This window comes from Solanum stenotomum, unplaced genomic scaffold, assembly GCF_019186545.1.
Source record: "Solanum stenotomum isolate F172 unplaced genomic scaffold, ASM1918654v1 scaffold9835, whole genome shotgun sequence".
Classification (NCBI taxonomy): domain Eukaryota; kingdom Viridiplantae; phylum Streptophyta; class Magnoliopsida; order Solanales; family Solanaceae; genus Solanum; species Solanum stenotomum.
The window spans coordinates 62178-88639 of record NW_026037852.1 but is presented as its reverse complement, the minus strand read 5'-3'; the positions used below and the strand labels follow the sequence as shown (position 1 = coordinate 88639).

At 30.5% G+C, this 26462-nt stretch overlaps 4 protein-coding genes across 4 annotated transcripts in view; 2 read left to right on the top strand and 2 right to left on the bottom strand.

The window, feature by feature from the left end:
• Positions 1-607: 607 nt before the first annotated feature.
• LOC125853179 (disease resistance protein At4g27190-like) lies at positions 608-6618 on the bottom strand. The gene is made up of 4 exons (XM_049532847.1): positions 6217-6618; positions 4008-4348; positions 2816-3015; positions 608-1503 (listed from the first exon to the last, which is right to left on the bottom strand). The coding sequence occupies exons 1-4, from the start codon at positions 6616-6618 to the stop codon at positions 608-610; spliced, it is 1839 nt and encodes a 612-aa protein (XP_049388804.1).
• A 3804-nt stretch (positions 6619-10422) lies between these two features.
• Positions 10423-14228, top strand: LOC125853177 (nudix hydrolase 8-like). The gene is made up of 9 exons (XM_049532846.1): positions 10423-10427; positions 11854-12148; positions 12450-12515; positions 12746-12883; positions 12988-13065; positions 13177-13227; positions 13316-13350; positions 13675-13783; positions 13909-14228. The coding sequence occupies exons 1-9, from the start codon at positions 10423-10425 to the stop codon at positions 14113-14115; spliced, it is 984 nt and encodes a 327-aa protein (XP_049388803.1). The 3' UTR covers positions 14116-14228.
• LOC125853172 (nudix hydrolase 8-like) overlaps positions 13378-26462 on the top strand; it is a 67257-nt gene continuing 54172 nt past the window's right edge. Inside the window, exon 1 of the mRNA XM_049532844.1 lies at positions 13378-13619. The gene's annotated coding sequence lies outside the window, so the exon portion shown is untranslated. The remainder of the gene's footprint in view (positions 13620-26462) is intronic.
• LOC125853176 (disease resistance protein At4g27190-like) lies at positions 19654-25672 on the bottom strand. Its single transcript, XM_049532845.1, has 3 exons — positions 25664-25672; positions 24534-24863; positions 19654-22348 (listed from the first exon to the last, which is right to left on the bottom strand). Exons 1-3 carry the CDS (start codon positions 25670-25672, stop codon positions 19898-19900), a joined length of 2790 nt encoding a protein of 929 aa, XP_049388802.1. The 3' UTR covers positions 19654-19897.

Here is a 26462-nt window from a genome sequence, read left to right as displayed (position 1 = left end):
CCTATATCCTGGAAGTCCAAAAAACAAGTGACTGTCTCGAGGAGTTCAGCAGAGGCTGAATATAGAGCAATGGCATCCTCAACTGCAGAGGTCGTTTGGGTAACTGGATTGTTTAAGGAGCTTGATGTAGGATTGGTCACTCCAGTTCCCTTGTTTACTGATAGCAAGTCAGCTTTGCAGATTGCTGCCAACCCTGTTTTTCACGAAAGAACCAAACACCTAGACATTGACCGTCACTTTACTAGGGAGAAGATACAAGATGGATTGATTACAACTGTTTATTTGTGCTCAACAGAACAACCTGCAGACATATTCACTAAGGCTCTTGGAAGAGGTTCACATAGTCATCTTATGTCCAAGCTCGGCATGAAGAATATCTTCATAGCTCCTAGCTTGAGGGAGGGTGTGAAGGAGCTTGGAAAGTGCACAAATGTGCCTTAATTCTGTTACTGCATTCTGTTACTTAATTCAATTCTGTTAGTTAGTTACTAGCTAATTATGTAATGAAGTGTAGTGTAATTAGTCAGTCGGTTAGTGTGTAGTTAGTTAGAATTGATTCTTCCTATAAATGTAACAGGTTTGGAGTCATAATGAATAATTTCCCAGATCATTTAGACTCTATTTTTCTCTCTGCAATTTCTTTCTTTCTTCTTCTCCCTCTTCTTCTCCAATTAATCAACACTCTAATACCAGTTTCACTCAGATTCACAACTCTTAAAGCTGGAAATGACGAAAAGAAATCATCGGGAATTTTCTCAAGGGGTTCATTGTCTTGCAAAAGTAAAGATGTTGTCCTTGGGCAATCCATGAAACAATCAGGTAGATGTTCAATTTTGTTGCTTATGAAAGATATTCTCTTGACAGAAGCTGATAGTTTAGTATGTGATATCTCAGTCAATCCAATTCCAGCTTGAATAACAGAATTGTGTTCATCATTAGAAGAGTTAGCTATCCATTTAGCAACATCACGAACCAAGTCATGCATCTTCACACAATCCGTCCAATGGGCTTCTTCTAGCAAGCAGACATCTTTTAGTCTGTCAATCATTGTGGTTCCTCTATTGTAAGCATTTTCGTATGTGTCATGTTCACCAAGGAACCCCTCTGCCCACCAGCAACGTATAAGATCATCTATGGAAATAGCCGCCGGATATAAGGAGCAATACAAGAAACAACTTTTAATGTCACCTCTCCTTTTGTTCATATTGCTTCTTTGCTCCAAGGATAATTCAGTATCCCGAGATTCTAAATAATCAAAACTCAACTTGATGACCTTGTAAACCTCATGTATTACATCTTCATCACAAGGTTCACACATTCTAAGTGATTCCAAAGCATCTTCCCATTCCTCGACCATGTTCTTCCCTCTCATAGATGCTCCAATAATAGTGATTGCTAAAGGTAAACCATCACACTCTCTTGCAATACCCATTGCTGATGGCTGAATATCCACCCGATTGGCAACATCTCCCGCATTTTTGATAAGCAGATGCCAAGATTCGTCTTCATTCAATAAGGAAATATTGATTTCGGTGTGTGTTTTCATTTTCTTACAAACACCCCGAAAACGAGAAACTATAATAACGTTGCTTCCTGCGTGATTTTTGGAATGGGGCTGTTGTGAACCAAGCTGACTCGGTAAGGGCCTATGGGCTATTAAATACTTTTAATTGGGGATCCAGGCCCAATTAGTATCTCTATTAAAAAGGACTAGAAGTTAGAAGAAGGGGCAGGCAAATTATGTGAAACGTTGGCTTTCTGATCCTCTCATCTCCCTTCTATGGTCTAGTATCTCATCCCCTTCTAGTTACCTTCTTCTATGTTAAGCTACCCGTAATTAGTGTGTTATTACTTTGTTGTGTGTATTATCCGTTGTAATTTGTATTCAGAGATAACTATAAATATCAGTGTTTGTATTGGAAATCGGGTTTGTTACATTGGTGCTTTCATCCAGAGGTCTCTCTAATGGAGGACCAAAAAGTACTCAAGGCTTTCGTTGGTGATTCAATTCGGGATTCAATACAAGAAATGAAGGATTCTATCTCTAAAGATCTCGCGGAATGTCGTTCGATGTTGCTGGAGGTTTTGGGGGAAAAGGATACGACCTCTTTTGAACCCAAAAACATAGTTATGAACGTCAAATTAGGGCAGTTTCGAGGTGAGAATCCGGACTCTTGGATAGTTCAAGCAGAGCATTATTTTAATTGCTATAAAATTGAGGAAGATCAGAAGCTTAATGTGGCTTCGTTCTATTTTGATGGTGAGGCTTTGGAATGGTATGGATGGTTATTTCGCAACAATCAACTCGCTGGTTGGGACCATTTTGTGGACAAATTGATGATTCGTTTTCGCTCCCGTACTAGAGACACACATCGCGGGTTCTTATCCATTCCCACGAACAAGACTAATAGGACAGTGGAGTATTATCAGGAGGCTATTCCATCGTGGGGTAATATTACTAATTCATCCTCGCCTCAGTCTTATCAATACGATATCTTTATTGGAAATTATGAGGTAGGCCACGTGTTCGATAAAATGCCTGAGAAGTGTAATGATGTAGATTTTTCGGACAGTACCTCTGTTGGTAATAATAGGAACACTTTTGAAGAAATGGACAATAGGCCATCACTAATGATTTCTTCCGTGCTTAGTGTGTATGATCAAATGGTGACAGATCCATATATGTCTAATAACACTACTAAGGATGAAGCAATTTCATTTCCAAACAAAGTTCTCTCTCAATCACCTCAGTATGGTCATGACCATTTAAGTCGAGAAGGTGGACAACATGTTCGTACCTTATCCTATGAGACACATCCACCACAAGAGCCCACTAGTTTGTCGTTGTCTCTTTCAGTGTGCACAATGATCATTCCATGAACACTTTTGTTAATGATGCTAAGCTCGTGAAAGCGATAACTGTTGCGAAGTCGTGGAAGGTGGTAGTTGCTGGACGGGAGTACAATGAGTGTGAGCTCATTGATCACTTGAGACTGTTGGCAATGGACGAGGTAACTATTAAACATTTCAGAATTAGTACAACAAGGATGTTCGACGACAGTCTTCGGTGGTTTTGTGTCATTGGTTGTGGCCACAAGGTCGCAAGACCGTTAATTGGAGATCCCAATTTTAGTTGGACTGTTATTTTTAAAGAGTACCAGATGGCTGGAGTAGCTAATAGGACGAATACATTAGTTTCTGTGACAGCCGAAAATTATAAGTTTACTTGTCTTATGTCACTGGATCGGCCAGAGGTGGTGCCAACTGATTGTCCAATTGATTTTTATATCCAAACAACTTCACTGGTCGGTCGACGAATTAGTGAAATTTTACACAGATGCACCTTTCCAGGCATTATCCTACAAACATCAATCTGGAGAAGTATGTTGTAGAGACATTTGCCATTTTAGAGGTGGTAAGGTTCTAGTTAAAGTTGGACAAGATGTTCAAGATGCAATGGAAGTAATGCCAATTTCCTTAATACTCTCCAAAAGCTGCACTTTGCATCAAACCATCTAGTCTTTTTCTTTGGCCAAATCTATTGCTGGATGGAGGAGTGTTGTTTCACTTTACACTCGTGACATTGCAGTGTGTGGAAATTGTTACTCGTCAGATAATTTAGAGAGTTTTGGATGAATTCCATGACTTGAACCTTGAGGACAAGGTTCTTTTTGAGGGCGGGAGTTATGTTGTGAACCAAGCTGACTCGGTAAGGGCCTATGGGCTATTAAATACTTTTAATTGGGGATCCAGGCCCAATTAGTATCTCTATTAAAAAGGACTAGAAGTTAGAAGAAGGGGCAGGCAAATTATGTGAAGCGTTGGCTTTCTGATCCTCTCATCTCCCTTCTATGGTCTAGTATCTCATCCCCTTCTAGTTACCTTCTTCTATGTTAAGCTACCCGTAATTAGTGTGTTATTACTTTGTTGTGTGTATTATCCGTTGTAATTTGTATTCAGAGATAACTATAAATATCAGTGTTTGTATTGGAAATCGGGTTTGTTACAGGGGCACACCGACATGATCCAAATTTATAGCTTCCCAAACATCATCCAGTATGAGAAGGAAACGCTTTTCTTTGTTGAACCTTTGGTAGATTTTGTTGGCACTGCTTTCTTTACTTCCCTCGTTATCTACCTCTAGACTTAATCTTTTGGCAATTAATGCTTGAACCTTGCTTATTTCCGCTGGTTTGGGCATTGTAATCCATACCACAACCCCAAAACACAGTTTAGGCCTTGACACGTCAATCTGTCGGAGCTCATTGTTCAGATTCTTCATCAATGTAGTTTTCCCAATTCCTCCCGCACCCCACACTCCAATGATGCAAACCTGAAGGGATTCACATAAACAAAAAAACAATTAATCCACAAGTCAAAAATGAAACAGTAGTCATATAGAAGAAATTAGAAAAAGAAGGATGTACGAGGCTTTGTTTCAACAATGGTCAAATTATGTTTTCATCTCGAATTTGTTAACTTAATTTCCACTTATATTTATAAAAACCATCTTGACTATAAAATCTAAAGAATATTCATAAGTACCCATGCACTGTAGCCGAAGTTCCTGGGACACACTATCTTTGTTGGCATATATACTATTAACTATGTGGTTAGATATAGTATTCAGTTTTAATAAAAACTTAAATAGATCATATATTCATCTATGAGTCTATTTACTTATATAATAGATGATTTAGTGTATAAAATTTAGCTTATATACGAAAGATTAAGAGCATGTTTAACATTGCTGCTAAAAACAATCTATTTATAGAAGCACTTTTTCTAAAATGACTTTACAAAAAAATGCTTTGAAAAAATAATAATTTGTATTTGGTTAATTCATTTGAAAAATGATTTTGATAAGGAGATTGTGTTTGGCTAATCTTTTTAAAAAGTGTTTTTGAGGGTCAAAAGAATAAATATCACTGCACTTTTAATATTAAGATTATCTTATAGAGAACAAATATTTTAAATATCTATTATATAATTTTTTAATTAAAATTTTGTTTTATTAAATTAAAATGTACATATTCAAATTTTCAATCAATATTATATTGTATTCACAAATGAATAAAAAAATAAATTAACATTGATATAATATTAATATGATGATTTATATATAATTAAAAATATCAAACAAAATAAATTTAAAAATTAGTCCAGAAATTAAATCAATACATATGAAAAAGACCACAAAAATAAATAGATATAAGGGATATATTGATAAGTAGGGGTAGGGGTGTTTGTGGTTCGGTTTGGATCTGTTATCAATTAAAACCAAAACCAAACCAATCTAATCGGTTTTTTAAATTTCTAAAACCAAACAAAACGAAAAAAAATAACTGTCGGTTTGGTTATTATCAGTTTGGTTCAGTTTTTCTGGTTTATTCGGTTTGAAAATAATAGTAATTTTTTTGAGGACTTCCGTCGATAGACACAAACACCTAGCACATGAACAATTCACGGAAAAGCTATTGTCGGTTCAATAAAGCAATTAAGCAATACTAGAGTTATTATTACACGAACAAAGTGTTTCAATTAAGAGAAAGTGTGACTATTTTATGTGAAGTAGGGTAGGTAAAGACTAAAATGAATTTTGATGGACTTGGACTTAGGATTGTTATAGTTTGGCTAAAGTGTTTGGGATTGAGAAAATTGTAAAGTTAAAGACTTAAGTTAATTAAAATTTAACAAAATATTTATATTTATTTATGAATAATATATAAATAATTATAAAAATTATATATCTAATTTATCGGTTCGATTTGGTTATTTTTGCGGTTTTTTTTAGTAAAATCAAAACCAAACCAAATAATATCGGTTTTCAAAATTTAAAACCAAACCTAACCAAATCCAATTTGATTTTTTAATCATAACCATGAACAACCCTATTGATAAGTATGTATATAAGAACGAGATATTTTGATCTTGACAAAAATAATTTTTTGTTTTTGCTTTTTTAAAGAAGCAATTTTATTTTTTTTAGCTTCTTTCCAATCAGAAAAAGTGTTTGTGGTTCCATTTAAAACAATTTTACTGATTTGACAAACACCTTATTTTATCAAAAAAGTAATATATTTTTTCTTAAAGGACTATTTTTGGTTTCTCAACAACAATGTATAACAGGCTCTAATATGGTTTTCCATAAAAATCAAATTAGACAAGAATCAATAAAATTAGCAACTACCAAATTCGATTTAATTCTAGTAATACCTTGTCATTTTCCAAGTGTTTGAGGATTCTGTCGATATTCTTTCTTGCTGTTGGCTGGTCTTTTATTGGTGGTACCTCTAAGTACTCAACTTTTTCCATCCGGTAATTTTCTACCATCAAATTGGATCCAAAGCTTTCTTCGGCCTTTGTAAGCCTGCAAACTTTATCTCGGATCTTCTGCACTTGAGTGCCGACTTCCAAGCGGAGGCTGCAATTCGGACAACACTTATATGTAAGCATCTTAGCCGCTTCAATGCTTTCTTTCATAGTTCCCCAATCATTCTCCACCTTCTCAACATCTTCGATCCACTTGACAACATCTGGTTTTGGTTTATAGCCTTCTCCCTCAGCTATTTCCACCTTTCCTTTGATATCCTCTCTCAACTTTTTTAGCTTCTCCATTTCCTCACTTAGATTTTCAATTTTTGATGAGAAGCAGACAATATTTTCCATCTTAGGATAGATGCATTGACATACCAACTTTCCCACCTCAATAACAACATTAGGAAGTATTTCCATCAAACAATTCTTGAGGTAATGATGCTCTCTCAAACTGTTTGTTTAAGCCAGTATTCAGAGAACTAAAAGAAAGAGTCAAACAATTCTATTGGAGTAACCAGCAATGTAAAAATGTAAAGGGAAAAAGGCATCATATATCCCTCAACGTATTGCTCGTTATAAAAGTGACTCACATATATTTTTATTGTTATATAAATATGGAAAAATGCAGAAGCACCCGCCCGAACTCTCAGAGATACACTTATACTATACTAAGGTTCTAGTACTCCCAAACTTATTTTATACATAGTTTTCTACCCCTTTTCGGCCTACATGACACTAACTTCTAGGCCCAGCACGTGTTGACAATTTTTTCAAGCTATCTAGTTGATAGTGCTACGTAGGTCAAAAAGGTGTAGAAAATTATTTATAAAATAAGTTCGAGAAGATAATTGGACCTTAATTAGTATAGTATAAGTGTATCTCTGAGATTTCGGACATATGTTGAGGGTACTTATGCATTTTCCCTATAAATAACTCACATATACTCCTAAAGTTATAATGACTTACATTTACAAGTATAAAAAAATAAAATTGATTTTTTATTTTTTTAAAAAACTCATGTATGGATATATATGATCCTTTTCACACATAATTTTTTTTTACTTCTTTGATTATCATTATATGAGTTTTTTAATTTTATCATTATTTAGAAATATATGAGTAAAAAATTGTGAATGAAAAAAAAGAGAAAAAACTTTAAAATTAATTATTTTCTGGATATATTGTAGTTTATTTTCTTATCTGTAAAAAAAATTGGGGGCATATATGATATATTTTATAAGAAAGTTAGTGAAAAAATAAATTTGACCATCAAAATGATAAATCCAAATTAGTTGTTGAATAAAAAAAAAACACAAAAAAATAAAATACACGTTAGAAGTATCAAATATACACCTACATGAAAATTCCTTTTTAATAAAAAAATATTAAAATTATTATTTTTTGCTTCCGTTAGAGGAAATAGGATATATATGAGTCATTTATGTAACAATAGATATTTTTATGGAAAAATTACTTGAATGGATACCTTTTAATAATTAATTATTGATTTTTATTGCAAATAAAATAATACTATGATAAATCTATAATATGTATTAAAAGTGAATTATGTTTGCAATATATATGTATTATAACTATTTTAAAATATATTATGCTTGTTTGGTGAGAAATTGACACATTGTATTATTAGTGTATTAAAATGTGTGATAAATGTATTATCAATCAATAAAACTTGTATTATATGTGTTTTATAAATTGTTCTCTATAATATGTATTAAAAGTGATCAAGTGAAAAAAATATTATTGCTATAAAATGGTAAATATTTTCTTAATATAACATATTTATGTAAGTTTTCCTTTATAAAAGTTGACTCATATATAAATAAAGGGAAACTTACATAAATATGCTATATTAAGAAAATATTTACCATTTATAGCAATTTTAAATGACAAAGCTAAGAGTTATATCAGACTTTTTTCCCAAATATAAATAAACACATATATTTTGGACTAAATTTTGTAAAAAGGTCAAATGCACACTATCAAAAATTGAACAACTATTTTAGCCTTCAAACAAGTAATGAAGCTCCAAAGATGATCAAAGGCAAGTAATAGTAAAATGGAAAGACAATAATTGGAGCAATTAGCAATGTCTTTGATTCCAAATGAACTATGCAACTTAAATGTAGTACTTCCTCCGTTTCATTATTTTATGTGAGGTAGTTTGATTTGACACGTGTTTAAGAAAGAAAGAAATTTTTTTAAAACTTGCGGTCCAAAATTAATGATATAAATTTGTGTGGTTATAAATCATTTTATTAAGAGTAAAATAGATAATTTATAGTTAAATTGTTACTTAATATATATATATACACACACCCTCGTCGTCTAATAAATAATACATATTTGCTCGTTTTATTAACAGCCCCACGTATACACAGAAATAGGTTCATCTTTAATGTAGCAACTGTTCTATACGACATACATTACCTTCAATTTGGACTGGTTCAATTTTCACCACTGAGTTGTCTATTTCAGTAGTACAACAACATTTGAAAAAATGTGTTACTCCTTACTTCATACTCCCTCTATTTCATATTAACTGAATTTGTGAGACAATGAATACATATTTTTTTTAAAAAATTGTTGTTCAACATACCCTATCTATATATAGACACTACTCCCTTTGTCCAACAATAGTTGTTCACTTGAAGAGTAATTTTATCACATCACCCTTTGAATATAATAAATATTATGTCTTGAAAAATGTAATAGGGAAATGACTATAATTAATAATAAGGGCAAATTAGGAACTAAGCATAAAATTATCCATTAATTTCATAAAGTGGACAAGTATTATTGAACATTCCAAAATACTATAGTCGACAACTATTGTTGGACGGAGAGAATACAATACAATTGCTCACCAAGTAGGAAACTATTTCTATTCTAAAACCCATCAAGCTAGTGCATACAAATAGTATGTATCTTGCTTGCTATAAATATAATTAACACAACGATTCATGAGGGACTTGGTGAGATATCTGCTAGTTAATTACTTGATTTCACAAAATTAACAATTAATTTCATTGTGATTATCTTCTCATAAAATAGTGAATTTGATGTTATCGAATACTAGGTAAGAAACCAAGAAAAAAAAAGGCAGAAGTAAAAGAAATAGGGGAAGATGAAAGGCAAGGACAATAATTGAAGCAACTAGCAATGTGTTTGATTCAAAATGAACTATGCAACTTAAATGTAGCAATTACTACATTGTTGGTAAACGTCAACAACCATAATTACTACTCTTTTTATTTACATCCACACACACAGAAAAAAACTCAGCTTTATACGACATGCATTAACTTTTAAAAAAATCATGTACGAATATATATATATATATATATATGATCCTTTTCACACATGATTTTTTTTTTTTTGACAAAAGTGTAAACAAATAGCCCTCAACTTTCATTAATCATTAATTTTATCCTTCATTATACTATGTGGTTATCTATACCCCACCATCCACAAACTTATCAAATGTACCCTTAATATTGAGCAATAATTGACTTCTACACTTTTTTTTTCCCTTAAAAATAGTACTCCACCTAGCTTTGGAAATATACCTGAAAATACTGAATATGATTAATAATATTTTTTGTTCCTAAATTATTGATAAATGCTGATTCTAATCCCTTAAATGTAAGAATTTCGTATACATAACCAATGTCTCTATGCATCACGTCTTGATTTCGGATACATCATTCAACGTTCCGATATGCAGCGTCCCAATTTTGGATACATCACTCAATGTTTTGATACATCTTGTACATCCCGATAAACAGCATAAAGTAATGTATCCGGCCGATACATTGCATAAAGTGATGTATTCAAGAATATGAGAGAGTAGGAATTTTTGTAATTTTTTCAAATAATAAGAAAATTTTAAAAATATAATAAAATAAATTATGTATTTAAGTAATTTTTCCTTTATTTATCCACATATAAAGATAAAAAGACCCAAAACTCAACACACAATAAATAAATGCCAACAACCATGATTAAATATACCCTCAATTTTAAGATTTAAAATAGATATATATTTAATTAAAAAGTAGTATATATATTCTTACCGTCTAATAAATGAGGTATATATACTCTCATTGTCAGAAAATAATGCATAATTGGACTGGTTCAATTTTCAAAATAATGCATATGTAGCAACTGCTTTGTACTACATGCATTAACTTCAATTCGGACTGGTTCAATTTTCATGACTGAGCTGTCTATTTCAGTACAACAAAATTTGGAAAATATGTTACTGATTGTTAAACTGCCAACAACCAGCTATTCATTTTCCTTTAATTTATTATGTACCGAATATTTTTAGTATACTTCCTCCGTCTCATACTTTCTCTGTTATTAATTACTTGACAATTTTTCTGGTTTAATTATCCCTAATTGCTTATCCATTTTGACAAATCAAGAAAGAACAATTTTTTTTTACCTATTATACCCTCAATTAATTACTTTGAAAAAGGTAGAACTTTTTGAAAATCTTCGATTTTTAATTCATCTACTTCATAATTAATAGGGGTAAAATGATAAACTCACTATGTCAATAATTATTTTCTTAATAGATATGTCAATTCAGAAGTGGACAAGTAATTACGGATAGAGAGAGTATTAGTTGTCTATAATTCACATTACTAAAAATAGGTATTTCAAATGATTTATCAATTTACAAAATCAAGATAGAATTAATTGCAATTTTTAAAAACTTTTTTGCTCTTACAATTAATTCTTTTTAAAAGTGTAAATAAATTTGTAAAATTTCAAATAGTTTCTTAAGTAAAACTATTCGTTTTATTTATAATTTCTTATAAAACCTATAAAAGAGAAAGTGTATAACTAATATAGAGCAAAAAGAGTATAACATTATCCCTTAAGAAAATGCTTATTTTTAGTCGGGAAAATTATGTAGAATAGCAAACATTTAGCCTATATTAGGTACTATAGCTATAGTTTAAGAAAATTGTAATTCGCGGCTACAGTTTCCCCAATTATTGGGATTCAATCAGAAGGTTATTTTGCCTGTCCACTGATTTTGTAAGGGAATAAGAAGATATTACTCTGTTTGTTTCATTTTATGTGAAGGTATTTGACGGAATACTAAGTCTAAAAAAGAAAAGACTGACTTCTGGAAACAGTCTTAAACATGTCATGCCGTTTTTGTGGCTATAAAATCAGATCATTAAGAGTAAAATAGAAAATTTAAAGCTAAATTGGTTATGCTTCTTCTCAAAATAAATTAAAAAGGAAAGAGCATACTCAGATGATCATAAAATGGAACGGATAGAGTAGTATCTTATGATCTCTGAGCAAGGAAGCATGAACTCGAAGTAGAACAATCGATAATAAGGCAATACAAAATGCATCATTAGCTTTTAAAGAATGATGTCCTGTTTCTAATGCAGTCATTAAGAAGAATACTATCTATCAATCTATGCGTTATTAGATAACGCCACTAATTCTACTAAATGAGAAACGTTGCTGTTTGTATCTGAAATGAAGTTCGAATTTTTGTAGATTTTCTGTTTTAACTTCAGGGCTGTTAACAAAGGCTTCTTATTCAAGCACTTCTTATGATGCTACAAGATCAGTTAGCAAGAAGAATTTCTTAGAGGACACTTTCTCTTATAAGATAAACGGTACAAACCATACAAGTTTGTATTTTCGAGATAAATGGTTGCTTGATGCCTCTGACGATGAATATGGAGGAGTACTCGTCAACGCAGAAAGACTACCATCTGATCCCGACAAATTTACCTTTGTGCTTCGTGCATCTCTCTCTCATTGGAAAGTGAAGGTACTTCATTTCCACCAACTACGATACTATACTATACTAGTCTCAAATTTCAAGACTCGATTTCTTGTCTGATGTTGATTAATACACGAGTGAAAGCCACCGCATCTCATATTTTTTCTTATTATTTTATAGACAACTCTTATGCCAGTAGGAAATTCAGAGGACTTGTACTTTTCATAGCCTGGTGAATTCATATAGACAGAACCCCAATTTGTTTAGGAATGAGGCGTAGTAATTTTTGGTGTATTGAAAGTAAACTTATATAACATATTTTGCTCATTGATGGCTCCCGATGATGCAGGGGAAGAAGGGAGTTTGGCTTAAGCTACCATTGGAAAAATGTGATCTAGTTCCTGTTGCAGTAAAGGTATTTCCTTTTTGTTGATGAATTGTAGTAATGGTATTTCGTACTATCACTTTACCCAAATCGATACATGAAATTACTCTCCCGTACTAACTTTTGTTTTTACAATCGTTTAGCTTTTCTTTGTTATCTCTGGCTAGTAGTGATTGTCTCATTACTCAAAGAATACGTTGATATAAATACATGAAGAGAATAAGCTAAATTTTGTAACAATTTAACTCTAAATTTTGTAGGAAGGATTTCAATACCATCATGCAGAAAGAGGATATGTTATGATGACTTATTGGATTCCGGAGGAACCCTGTATGCTTCCTTCGAATGCATCGCATCAAGTTGGAGTTGGGGGTTTTGTGATCAACGATAAAAATGAGGTGTGTGTTTTTCTGTTTGCAATGCCTTCCTAATTTGTAGTAAATATTTATGAGCTTCTGAATTCTTTGTGTAGTCTCTTAGGCTAATAAAATTACTGCTTTAGGTGCTTGTCGTGCAAGAGAAACATTTTACACCGGCTCTTTTAGGCTTATGGAAAATACCAACTGGTTTTATTCATGAGGTATGTTCCTCTATTGCAATTTGACCTTACCATTTTGGTACTTTTGACTTAGTTAAAGATTGAAGCATGAAACCGTATACTTACTCAGTTTAGTTTTTGCGTCAAACTCAGTCCGAGGAGATTTTTACAGGAATTGTAAGAGAAGTGCAGGAGGAAACTGGGGTAAGAAATTCACTTAAACGTATCGCCTTCCTAAACTAGCAAACTTAACGACAAATCGTTATTTAAATGATCTCATTACGTTTTCCAGATTGATACTGAATTTGTGGAGGTTATGGCTTTCAGGTAACAAAATTCTCCCTCTTCAAAGAACCATGAGTTTATCTTATATATTACACCTTTTTATCGATAGGAAGTGCTGTATTAGAAATCTTATAAGAACACAAAATGCTGATACCATAAGTATCCGAACAACTTGGCTCAGAGACAGAGAATGTGGAGTTGCTATTCGCTAGATTTCACTGTCTCCTTTAGGATATTTCAAGCTTTATTCAGCTTCTTGCTCTATCTCATGCTATGTACATTAGTTTTGGACTCTAATTGTTGATTTTACAGTTTACAAACAAGATACCATTGTTTAAATTAACATTTATCGATGTCCTTCTTCAGGCATGTTCACGATGTGGCCTTTCAAAAGTCAGATTTGTTCTTCATCTGCCTGTTAAGACCCCTGTCAAAACAGATCATGGTTGATGATCTAGAAATTCAGGATGCTAAGGTAAGCATATCGTATTGGGTAATACTCACATGATGAGCTAGCTTTTAAGGTTGAGTTAGACTTAAAGTCTGCAGCTTTATGCGACTTTGCATTTACTCAAGCTGCTTTTTCTTTTTCCAATACAGTGGATGCCTCTAGTTGAGTTTGTGGAGCAACCTCTAATCCAAGAAGACAACATGTTCAAGAAAATAATTGACATTTTCATCGCTAGACTAGGGAAGCGCTACTGTGGATTGTCTGTGCATCAACTGGTTTCCAAATTTGATGACAAACTTTCTACATTGTACTTTAACACAGTTGATGATCCAAATTTGAACTGTCAAGCCAGTTAGCATCATAATCTGTATTGTCTTGTGTATATGTGTAATCTATAGGTTATGGATTCTGTAAATATACTTAAAAATTATTCAAAAGAACTTGTTACAGGGAGGTAACTGTCATATGATTTTCTTTCTTTATAATTTGTATATTAGGTTTCTGTATTGGATGTTTGCACCAAACCAAAAAATGCAACACAAGTGACACTCATTCACATTATTATTAGTTTTTTTCAGTATAATTTTTAACTGTCAAGGTTAAATGTTTTGTTCTGGTGTAAACACTGGATGCAAAAAATACTTTTTCACTCTAAAACTGAAACCTGAAAGTCATTTTTCAGGAAAATGACTTCTGTCATACCAAATAAACCAGAATTTGGAGCATTTCGAACACCTGAAATCCAACTACAACTAGACAGCAGGCCGACGTAACAAGCTAGAATAGTCCTAAGTTTGTGAAAATTCAACTTTTGAGTTGAGAATTTTTTATATGGTTGACTTTGGTTAACGTTATGAGTTTTGAGCGTCATATGGGTATTCCATCAATTTTACTGAGTCTAGAATGTAGAGTTTGCTCTATTAAGATGATCGGTTAGAGTCCCGAGATCTTAAATTGTGATTTGGATATTTAGGTAAAATGTTGAATTTTTGGCTTAGATGGGTTCCGAGGGGTATTTTGGTTATAACCATATATTTTTTGAAATTCGACAATTTCATTGGTTCAAAAACATGCTTTAAGATAAATTTGCACTATTGGTTCATGTTTATAGGATTCCGAATGAGTTTCAAGGATCAAAAGGGTGTTTCAAGGTTGCTTGTATACACTTTAAGTGGCAACAAAATAGACTTTTAGCGATCACAAATGGGTTTTAGTGAGGAAATCACTGAGTTAAATATCTATTTTAATCCATTTTGTATTTTTGACATTTTCGGAGCTAGAAAAGTCAATTTGAGCCACTTTGAGGTGATTTTTGATGCGTTTTTCTTTCATAATCATTGTATGTATTTCTGACCCTATTTTACTCTTTCCCCCAAAATATCCCTTTCATATTTCATGATTTCTATCCATTAAGTTGAGATTTTAAACCCTAAGGTAGAGAAATCGAAAATTGTTGATTTGGAGGTCGATTTGGAATGAGTCTTAATTGATTTTCGGGATTTAAGATCCTTGTATTGTGGGTAAACTGATTTTGACAAAGTTTTCCTGAAATTTCTCATTTTTGACTGCATGTGAGTTTTGGATTTTTTCTCCTAAAGTTGAAAAAGTAGTAAAATTCTTGATTAGAGCTCGATTCTTGCTTGTTTAAATGAGTTTTTCAACCACAAACTCTTTTTGGTTTGTAGAACTTGATTTTCAACTAAAAATATGATTTTACCCTTTTTATTTTCGAAGCAATTTTTGAACTATTTTACCTCGATTTCAATCCTATCAATATGGGTATCATTGAACTCCTTTGCCCGTATTTGAGCATGATAATGTTATTGAGCAGTAATTTGTGGAAGGGGGTCCAGCCCAACCTCATATGGTTCCAACAACGCTCCGATGCTTCAGGAGTTAATAGTCAGGTTATTGGCTAGATTGGATTAGATCAAGTCAAATCAGTACCACAACCATCTCAACAACTCAATACCAAATTAATACGAAATGCAATGCAATACAATGGCCAAAATCCTATATACACAACAACTTTCTCAGTCAAATAATCGGGACCCATTGGGGACTCACAAAGGTCCATATACTAGCACAGACGGTCTCTACGTGCTTGTGCGGATAATCTCAATGTACTATCACAAAATCAAACAATCTCCGGCACAAACGATCTCTACGTGCCCCACTCATAAACATAAAACCATTGCAACATGGACTATCTCCACGTGCTCAAGCCTTACTCATATTCAATCTTATATTCATGCATGTGCATAATATAATATGAACTGATTAGGAGATGATGATGCATCTCATTTCAATCAAATATATTCATCTCATCGCAACATATATGAGCTCATGAAGAAAATATAAACACACAAAAAGTAATCAAGTTCATCAAATTCAAAAGTCTCAATATTTCCGTTATCTCACAACTCAAGGTGTACTATCAATTTCATGACTCTGGTATCCATATAAATGCTCATTATCTCATTTACACGATACCAACATAAATGTTTTTTATCTCATTTACGTGGTACCCCTTTAGTATCAATTATCCTTAGATTCATTTAACTCACAAAACTAACACTTCAAAGGATCTGTAATCTTTAATTAGTTGCCTCAAACCGATGCCCAAATGCCAAATTGTGAATTTGCCCTTCCACAATGCCTCTGAATAATAAAATTTATTCAAATTAGAGGTGTACAAAATCAAATCGAAAACTGAATCAAATCGTAAATCGAGTTAAACCGAAAAAAGACCTGACTAGTGATTTGGTTTGACTTGGTTTGGTATTGGGAAAAAAAACCCGACTATATTTGGGTTGGTTTGGTTTCAACTAAAAAACCAACCCGAGACCAAGCCAACCTGACATTATATATGTAATTTTAAAAGTTTATTTTATACGTAAAAATATTTACTTTGATATATTTTTAAAAATATTTCTTATACTTTTTCATAGTTTTTATCTTTTAATATATTATTTCATGTTTGAAAGTTAGAATTCCTAATGGTCCAATAAAGATTATAATCCATAGATGTTAGTAATCTATCTATATATAAAAGGAGAAGAAAAAATGACACATGTCAACACCACAAATTTTTAGTATTTTAAATAATTAATAATCAATAATAATTAATTAAATAAATAAATATAGACACATGTCAATAATTAGAATTAGAATGACACATGTCAGCAGCACAAAAAACAGGATTTTTAAATAATTAAAATTATTAATTACATGTAATAGGATTAAATAATAAACTCAACGTTTTGTAATTATCTTAAATTCGAAATTAAAATATTAAATTTATTTATTAAAGAATTACTTAAAATTATATAAGATAATAACTAAAAAATTTAACTATCTAAATCTGAAAAATAAAAAATAAACATTGCAGAACATGAGTGTGATTATTAATTTTTTTTTAAAAAAAAACCAAAGCAAATAACTGATCCACGTTAGTCAGTGGATAATTTTAAGGAATAATTCAATTAGTGGATAATTTTAAGGAATAATTTCAAATTTAAAATTATTATAAAAATAAAAATTACAAAACTTAACTAATAATAATAATAATAATATTAATATTTTTTCAGAAATGTTCCAAATGACAGTCGCACATAAAATTCTTTTCTATTTTTATTTAAATAAATAAATTTCGGCAACAGTTTTAATTCATAAAATCTAGAAGTGTTTTCAGTTTTGAAAGGAAAATAAATAAATAAACGTGGGTTGTTAACCTTTTTAAGAATTGTGACAGTTATCTAATTTTACACTTCTTAAATTAAAAAAAATAAACTAAAAAAAAGTGTAGTTGTTAAGCATCTCAAGACCTTTTTGGTTGATCAAAACAATATTAGAAAAATTTAATAGATACATTATATCATATATATTTAACTATTAGAAAAAAAAGAAAGAATATTTTAAAGTTTTTTAGTATGTGTATTTTTAAAAATGATAGATAATTTTTTTACAAACCGTTTTAAAATATAATTAAAAAATTAAGTTTATTGACAAAACCGCATAATTTTTTTTTTTTTTTTTTAAAACAACTATCAAATGAACTTTTACTAAACAAAAAGAGAAAAATAAGGGAAACAAATTAACCTCCACTTCAAGCATTAAAATCCTCTCACGTTTCTTTATTACCTCTACACTCAAACCCACTTTCAACAAGCACTAACTCTTTTCACGAAAACTTACTTTTTATATTATAAATATTTTGAAATTCTAAAATGTTATGTTTCGGATGGTTATCAGTGAATTGAAAATAGGGTGTTATTAGCAATGAAGAAGATAAAACAAGGATATTGATCTCAGGGCCATAAATTCTATGTCAGGAAAGGAAAAAAATTAAATATATTATAGGATAAATATTTATATAAAATAATTTAGTAAGGAAATACTTAAATTAAAATCAGAAAAGGAACAAAAAAAATATTAACTAAGTAATCAACAAAATTAATTTAAAATCTGAAATTAAAAATTAAAAACAATTTAAATCTTAAAATCTCTTTAAAGGAGAAGAATACTTATGCACGATGGAGTTTTTTAAAACATAATTCATATTCAATTAACAAAGTTAATTTATAATCTGAAATTTGAAATATTTTAAATCTGAAAATATTTTCATTTTAAACAACAAAAAAAGAAGAAGATAACTTTACCCTTTTTTTAAAAAAAAAAATAATCTTCCCATGTTTTAAAATAAGACGAATCTTTTCTTCTTATCCTCCTATATATTTTTGTATCTATTGTTTTTAATTTTTTATCGACTTTTAATAATTATATTATACCATCAGATTTTTGCTCGATGTTGAGATAAAAGAAAAAATAGGAGTAAGTGGCCCATGAAAGTGAAAAACATCCTTTAAGTTTATGTATCGTGGTGAAATTTTTTAGAGAATTAGAAAAATAAATGTAAGTTTGATGCATTTGATATTTGGTATATTAGAAAGATAAAGTATAATGAATATTTTAATTAAGTTGAATATCTAAATAAAATAAGTATAATGCCTCTAATTATGATCCGTTAGCATCTCTGAAATAGTTGAAGTTGTTACAAAAAGTAATAGTTTGCATAGATTTGGCCAAGAATGACAATCATATTTATTTATTTTTTTAGTTTTCTGAGTGAAAGTTGGGAGGTTTAAATAAAAAGATTTGTCAATTAAATTTGTGTTTTTTTAAGAGTATTATACTAATATACTATCATTAAAATAAAAAATTAAATATTAAATATTAATTAAAAATCTACATACATCACAAAAAACCACGTGTCAACTTTAGGATAAAATTAGTTGTCATTGTAATTTTAAGTTATTGGTATTATTAAGTGCATAATACATTTTATTAGTTATTTTTAAGTATAAAATTATCACATTTTAAATTATCCGCGTAACGCGCGGGCACGTATACTAGTTATAATAAAGCTTAAATCAAAATCAAATTAATACTAATGCAAAAAGAAAATCAATTCAACACTAAGAATGACAATAATATTGAATATTTGTTCTTTAGTTTTACATAAGTTTAGACAATTAAAATATATAATCTAATTTTAATTTCCTTTAATATTTAGTCATGTAACTAATACCTATTAAATTTATTTTAGCATGATTTAGTATTTTTAAATTATGATTATTTTCATTATGACTTATTAATTTGCAATATTTGTTTTACACAATTTCATTATTATTTTTTTGTTGGATTTTTTAGTGTCATTAATCATATCATATTTTGTGCTATTTTCTTAAGAAACACCTTAAATAGTTGTATTTTGGTAGGACTAAAGAAATATTTGAAGTACAAGTAAATTATATGTTTGTATGAACACTTTATCGGAAAAATCCAAAAAAAACCCTAGGTTCAAAACCCGAATTTTATTGGTTTGGTTTATAAATTCCAAAATTTGACCCAAATGATTTGGTTTGATATTTGAAAAACCCGAACCAATCCAGTCATGTACACCCTATTTCAAATAATACATACTTCTCATAAGAATATGAATCTAATGACAATATTTATTTTTGGCTTGATGACAATCAAATAAAAAAGTCTAGAAGTCAAATCTGAAATATTATGTTCACTCATAATAAAATAAACTCACACGTCGAATTTCAGCTACCATGGGCATCCATACTTTTATAATATGTTAGTGAAACAATTCTCTAAATTTGACTTGTATTTTTCGTCATCCCACTCCAGTTGGCTCCACCATTCTGATGATCCTCTTATTCGTTTGATGTTGTTGGAGGTTTGAATAGAGAGAGGCAACTTCCTTATTCCATTGCATCCGATCACTATAAGTCCCTCCAGGTGTTCCCACATACTCTCTGGCTCCCCAAACGTTTCTAATGCGGATAAACAATCCAAGCGTAACTTTCGGACTCTTGGAATTTCTGAGCTAACGAATGTCGTCTGACTTGAGCCGAATTGTGCCAGTAACTCTCTCAGCCGAAAACAATGGGTAAGTGTAATTTCTTCCAAGTGCCTGGGTACAGAAAAAGCTCCACCAACATTAAAAAGACATGTTAAAGTACGACAACGGTGTAGATTCAGTTTGCGTAATTTAGAAAATCTTAGGCCCAGAAAATGACCGAAATCAGAAACATTCTTTAAATGATTTACAGAATGGAATCTGAGAAGCTCCGGATTTGGCATAGGATCATCAAACTGTCCACTTCCTTCTATCGATGTTCCAAAACCACAAGAGCATTGATTTATGTCTAGTGATTTTAATCCATCAAAACTGTTGTTCCGAATGAACTCTGTGAGATCCATGCATAGGCATAGTTTCAAGTACAAATGTGAAGCAAACTGCAACATGCTTGGGAGCCAGACTTTGTTATTGAAAGTGTCAAAACGTATAAGGCATATCGCCTTTGTTGACTTGTTGAATGGTACCTGATGATGAATTTTAGTATTCCCAACTGTAATGTGAAATCTTTTCAATCTTTTCATCCAGGTGTGGTCACTTTTCAAACTTGAAATTGATGAGCTATCCAATTTAATAAAAAGTGATGTCAGATTGGGTAGATGTGATATCTCATCAAAAGAAGTTGCACCAACATCTTCATGGCTTATGGGTAGATGTAACGTTTCAAGCCTTTGCAACTCGTGGAAAACCCCCAGGTCGATGTTCTCCTTAAACTTACGTAAAGGCATATTTAATAGCCTCAGATTTGTCAACTTGTCCATTCCTTCGGGCAGACAACATAACCCTGTCTTATCACAATCGAGCAACTGCAAATTGCAAAGATTACCAATAGCTGGTAATTCTTTCAACTCATAGCAGTATCCTAGTATTAGAGCACGTAGTTGACTTAAATTATTGACGGAAGAGGGCAGTACTCTAATACTAGTATAACTCAGGTTCAGAACTCTTAGAACTGGAAATGACAAAAAGAATTTATCGGAAATTTTCACAAGGGATTTATTCTCTTGCAAAAGTAAAGATGTTGTCTTTGGGCATTTCGTGAAGTTATCAGGTAGATATTGAATTCCTTGGGTTATGAAAGATAATCTCTTGACAGAAGCTGACACTACTTCAACATTTGAAATCTTAATTAACTCAATTCCAGCTTGAATAACAGAACTGTGTTCATCCCCAAAGGAATTATCTATCCATTTAGCAACATCACGAACCACATCATGCATCACAGAAATCATCCGAACATAGGCTTCTTCTAGTAAGCAGACATTTTTTAGTTCCTCAATAATTGTGATTCCTCTGTTGTAAGCTTTTTCATATGTGTCGTGTTCACCAAGGAATCCCTCTGCCCACCAGCAACGTATGAGATCATTTGTTGGAATAGCCGCTGGATATAAGGAGCAATACAAGAAACAACTTTGAATGTCACTTCTCCTTTTGTTCCTATTGCTTCTTTGCTTTAAAGAATCAAAACTCCATTTGATGACCTGATAAACCTTATCTCCTGTGTCTTTGTCATTAGGTTCAGACATTCTAAGTGATTCCAAAGCATCTTCCCATTCCTCGGCCCTTTTCTTCCCTCTCATAGATGCTCCAATAATAGTGATTGCTAAAGGTAAACCACCACACTCTTTTGCAATACCCATTGCTAATGGCTGAATATCCACCCGATTGGCATTATCTCCCGCATTTTCAATAAACAGATGCCAAGATTCATCTTCATCCAATGTGAAAACCTTCATTTCGGTGTCAATTTTCATTTGGTTACAAACATCCAAAAAACGAGAAGTTATAATAACCTTGCTTCCTGCGTGATCTTTTGGTTGGGGCACACCTACCTTATCCAAATCTATAGCTTCCCAAACATCATCTAGTATCACAAGGAAACTCTTTTCCTGCTCATGAAGCCTTTGATAGATTTTGCTGGCATTGCTTTCTTCACTTCCCTGATCAGTATTTACCTCTAGGCTTAATCTGTCAGCAATTTGTGCTTGAACCTTTCTTATGTCTATTGGCGGTTTGGGTACTGTAACCCATATCACAACACCAAAAGACAGTTTAGACCTAATTGACACGTCAATCTGTTTAAGCTCATTGTTCAAATTCTTCACCAAAGTAGTTTTCCCAATTCCTCCTGCACCCCACACTCCGATGATGCCAACCTGACATACCCGAAAGAATAATTAACCCACAAGTGAAACATGCAACAATGGTAATATACAAGAAATTAGAGAAAGAAGGATTGTACGAGGCTTTGTTTCAACAATTGTCAAATTAAAAGATTAATTTACACTTATTTATAATAGGAAAAAAAATATAAATAATATTATCTTATAGAGAAAATTTATTTTAAATATCTATTATAAAATATTTTTAATTAAAATTTTATTTTATTAAATTAAAATGTACATATTCAAATTTTCAATCAATATTATACCTAAATGAATAGAAAAATAAATTAAAAGAAGTACATACATCCATATTTGAATAAATATATATGTAATTATCATGCTGAAATTTAAAGAAATACATATATTTAGAAGAATAATATATTTAATAGGGCATGATTTGAAAAATATATAATAACTTTGTATATAGATTTAACTCTTTGAATTTTGATAATCTTATCACATATATAGATTGTGACATCTTGCAATTTGAAATAACTATGAAGAGGCTTGAAATTAGAAATAGTCATTTTTGAAAAGAATTCAAATATGGAAATTTGGTTAAGTATGGAAAAAAATGAGTTTTTGGTCAACTTTGAACAGTCATAACTCCTAGCTCAGGATGAATTAGGTGTATTTCTAGTTATGTTTGCAAGTCCCTTGGAATGATCTTTTCAACGCCGCCGAGTTTGCTCGATTCCGAGTTCGTATGAGTGAGTTATACCCTTTGGAAGTTGGGCGCTGTTGGCTCAGGGAATTAAATCCGAATTTTGTAAGGGTATTTTGGTCTTTTCCCTAACCATTTCTTTTGATATCTATTATAAAATTTATTATAAAATATTTTTAATTAAAATATCTTATAGAGAAAATTTATTTTAAATATCTATTATAAAATATTTTTAATTAAAATTTTATTTTATTAAATTAAAATGTACATATTCAAATTTTCAATCAATATTATACCTAAATGAATAGAAAAATAAATTAAAAGAAATACGTATATCCATATTTGAATAAATATATATGTAATTATCATGCTGAAATTTAAAGAAATACATATATTTAGAAGAATAATATATTTAATAGGGCATGATTTGAAAAATATATAATAACTTTGTATATAGATTTAACTCATTGAATTTTGATAATCTTATCACATTTATAGATTATTTTAAAATTTACCTCTAATTTCAATTTATATTTGAAGTAATATATATATATATATATATAATCGATATTATGTTTGCTAGAATTCTCTCAAAAAATGGAGGGAAACAAATTAAAAAATTAGTTTCCTCATTCTTCTCGGGGAAATAGTGTAGTTATCTCCAAATATCAAGTATAAATTTGATATTTTTATGATTTATGTGGCCAAATTTTAAATTTTATATGATTTTGTGTATCCTTTATCTTATACCAACAACAAGCTAGTGTTATTTCTACATTCCATCTTGAGTAGTTTCTTAAGATTAAAAAAAAAGGAAATAAATAATTTAAAAGATTAAGCAATATAATTTTATGTGAGTAAGCCACATTAATGAATACTAAAACATAATTTAAAAAACATTTTTTAAAATATTATAGCTTAGAGTATAATTAAGTATGAGGTACTCAAGTTACACACACACACAAAATAATCATACAATGAATTAATGATCGTACTTTTTATTTTTGATTCATACTGAAAATTACTTTTTGAATTTGAATTAAAAAATAAATTTAGAAATTGAACATGAGATAACAATTTATTCCGTAAAGGTGAAAGTGTTTGACTTGAGTTTTAAATCATAACCATTTCTAACAGATTAAATTATATAGGAGATTTCTTCTAATTTATATTTCATTTTATTATTTATGTATGTCTAACAAAACTTGTTAATTCTAATTTCACATAATACATGATTTATCTATTATAAAAAATATAAGTAGACAAATTGTCAATCTGATAAAATATCATTCTTGGCCAAATTTTCCGGCCAAAAAAATTTTTCCAAAAAAAAATATAAAACTCTAACAAGTAGCAGAAATATTGGTTTTACTTCTATTAAAAAGCAGTTTTACACTATCATTTGAAAAAGGCACAATTACTCCTATGATCGAAATTCCAGAGACACACCTTATCAGCTACCAAATTCTAAACAATTTAAGATTACTAATCTTAATTTAGTTCTAGTAATACCTCATCGTTTTCCAAGTGTTCGAGGATTTTGTCGAGATTCCTTCTTGCGGCTGGCTGGTCTTTTATTGATGGTCCTGGTAAGTGCTCAACTTTTTCCATACGGTAATTTTCTTCCATCAAATTGGATCCAAAGCTTTCTCCGCCATTTTTAAGACTGCAAAGTTTAACTTGGATACTATTCTGTGCTTGAGTCCAGACTTCAGAGCGGAGGCTGCAATTGGGACAACACCTATATCTAAGTGTCTTCGCCGCTGCAATGTTTTCTTGCATACTTTCCCATTCATTCTCCAGCTCGTGAACATCATCGATAATAAAGCAGATAATACAACACTACTTTTTGTAGTACAAATAAAAAAGGCAGAATTATTGGAGTAACTAGCGATATATTTCTAAAAGAAACGACTAGACATCGATCACTGCAGGGGCGGAGCTAGAGTATAAATTATGAGTTTAGACGAATTCAATAACTTTGGTCCAAACTCGATATTTGTTTTAATAAATTTATTAAATATGTACAAATAATTGATTTAAAACTCGATAACTTAAAAAAATTAAAATTTCGACTCCACCCTTTATGCAACATGATTGACAAAAATTGAACCCATACACAGGACAACAAAAATCTCAATAGTCCCCACAACCTTTGATTGAGGATTTTCAATTTAGACCACTCATACATGTCTTTTGTAGTCTCACAGAGATTCTCTATTTCACAAAATAACTAGAAAAATATGTAAATTAAATTGGACATACAAAAAGGAAGGTTCATAATGATATGATACTCGTTAGCTCATCTATCTATATATAAAAGGAGAAGAAAAAATGACACATGTCATTACCATAATTTTTTAGAATTTTAAATTTTAAATCATTTTAAATAATAAGTAATAAATAATTATTAAAAAAATATTGAAACATGTTAATAATTACAATTTGATAAATTCTTTGGTATTTACACAACATTTTAAATAAACAAAAATAAATTATTAATTACATTTTGATAGATTCTACGGTAGTTACACAACATTTTAAATAAACAAAAACAAATTATTATTTATACACAAATTATGATTTAATTATTAACTAATTAAATATTAAATATTCTAAATTCAAGGAACTTTTTAATATACACATGTCATCTTCTCAATTAATAACTAATTTGAACATTTAAATTAACAATTATTTAAACGAAAACTGCCCAATATAAATGACCGTTTCAATTAATTACATATACAAAACTGCCGAAATAAATAAATATTTTTTAAAAAACATTTTTTTACTCTATTTATTTTTATAGATAGGTGGTTTGTACTATCCTTGTTAATCTCAACTGTTTTTTTTTTTTTTTTTACATATAAGGTGGTTGATAACTATTCTTACTTATCTCAATATTTAAATATTTTCTTTACATAAATAAATCTATTAATATCCAAACAAAAAAACTGTCTATTAAAACTTCCTCCCCACATATTTCCATCCAAAAACTGTCGTATCCATTTAAAGAAAACAAAACTTCCTTTATTCAAACAATACCCAAAATTCTCACTTAAATTTTCAAAAGACGATTTTCTTTCCACAATTTTATTTTCCCATCCCAAAAACTTCTTTATAAAATTTAATGGGTTCTCTATAAAAAATCAATGTTGTGGTTCAATTACATATATTTTAAATAGAAGATTAATTGGATTCTGCGGAAAATAGAATGTGGAAAATATGAGCGATTAATTTAAATCCATGACAAAGAAGAAATAAAGAAAAATATGAGGAACATCAAGATGTCAATCGAACGAAGATATTGAATATGAGATTGTTAGTAGAATAAGAGTTACTGCATATCAAAACTTTATCAATAAAAGTTCAACGACATCAATTGACTCAAATATTTGATGGTCAATATCAAGAAGTTGTTATAATAATATTTGGTGTATC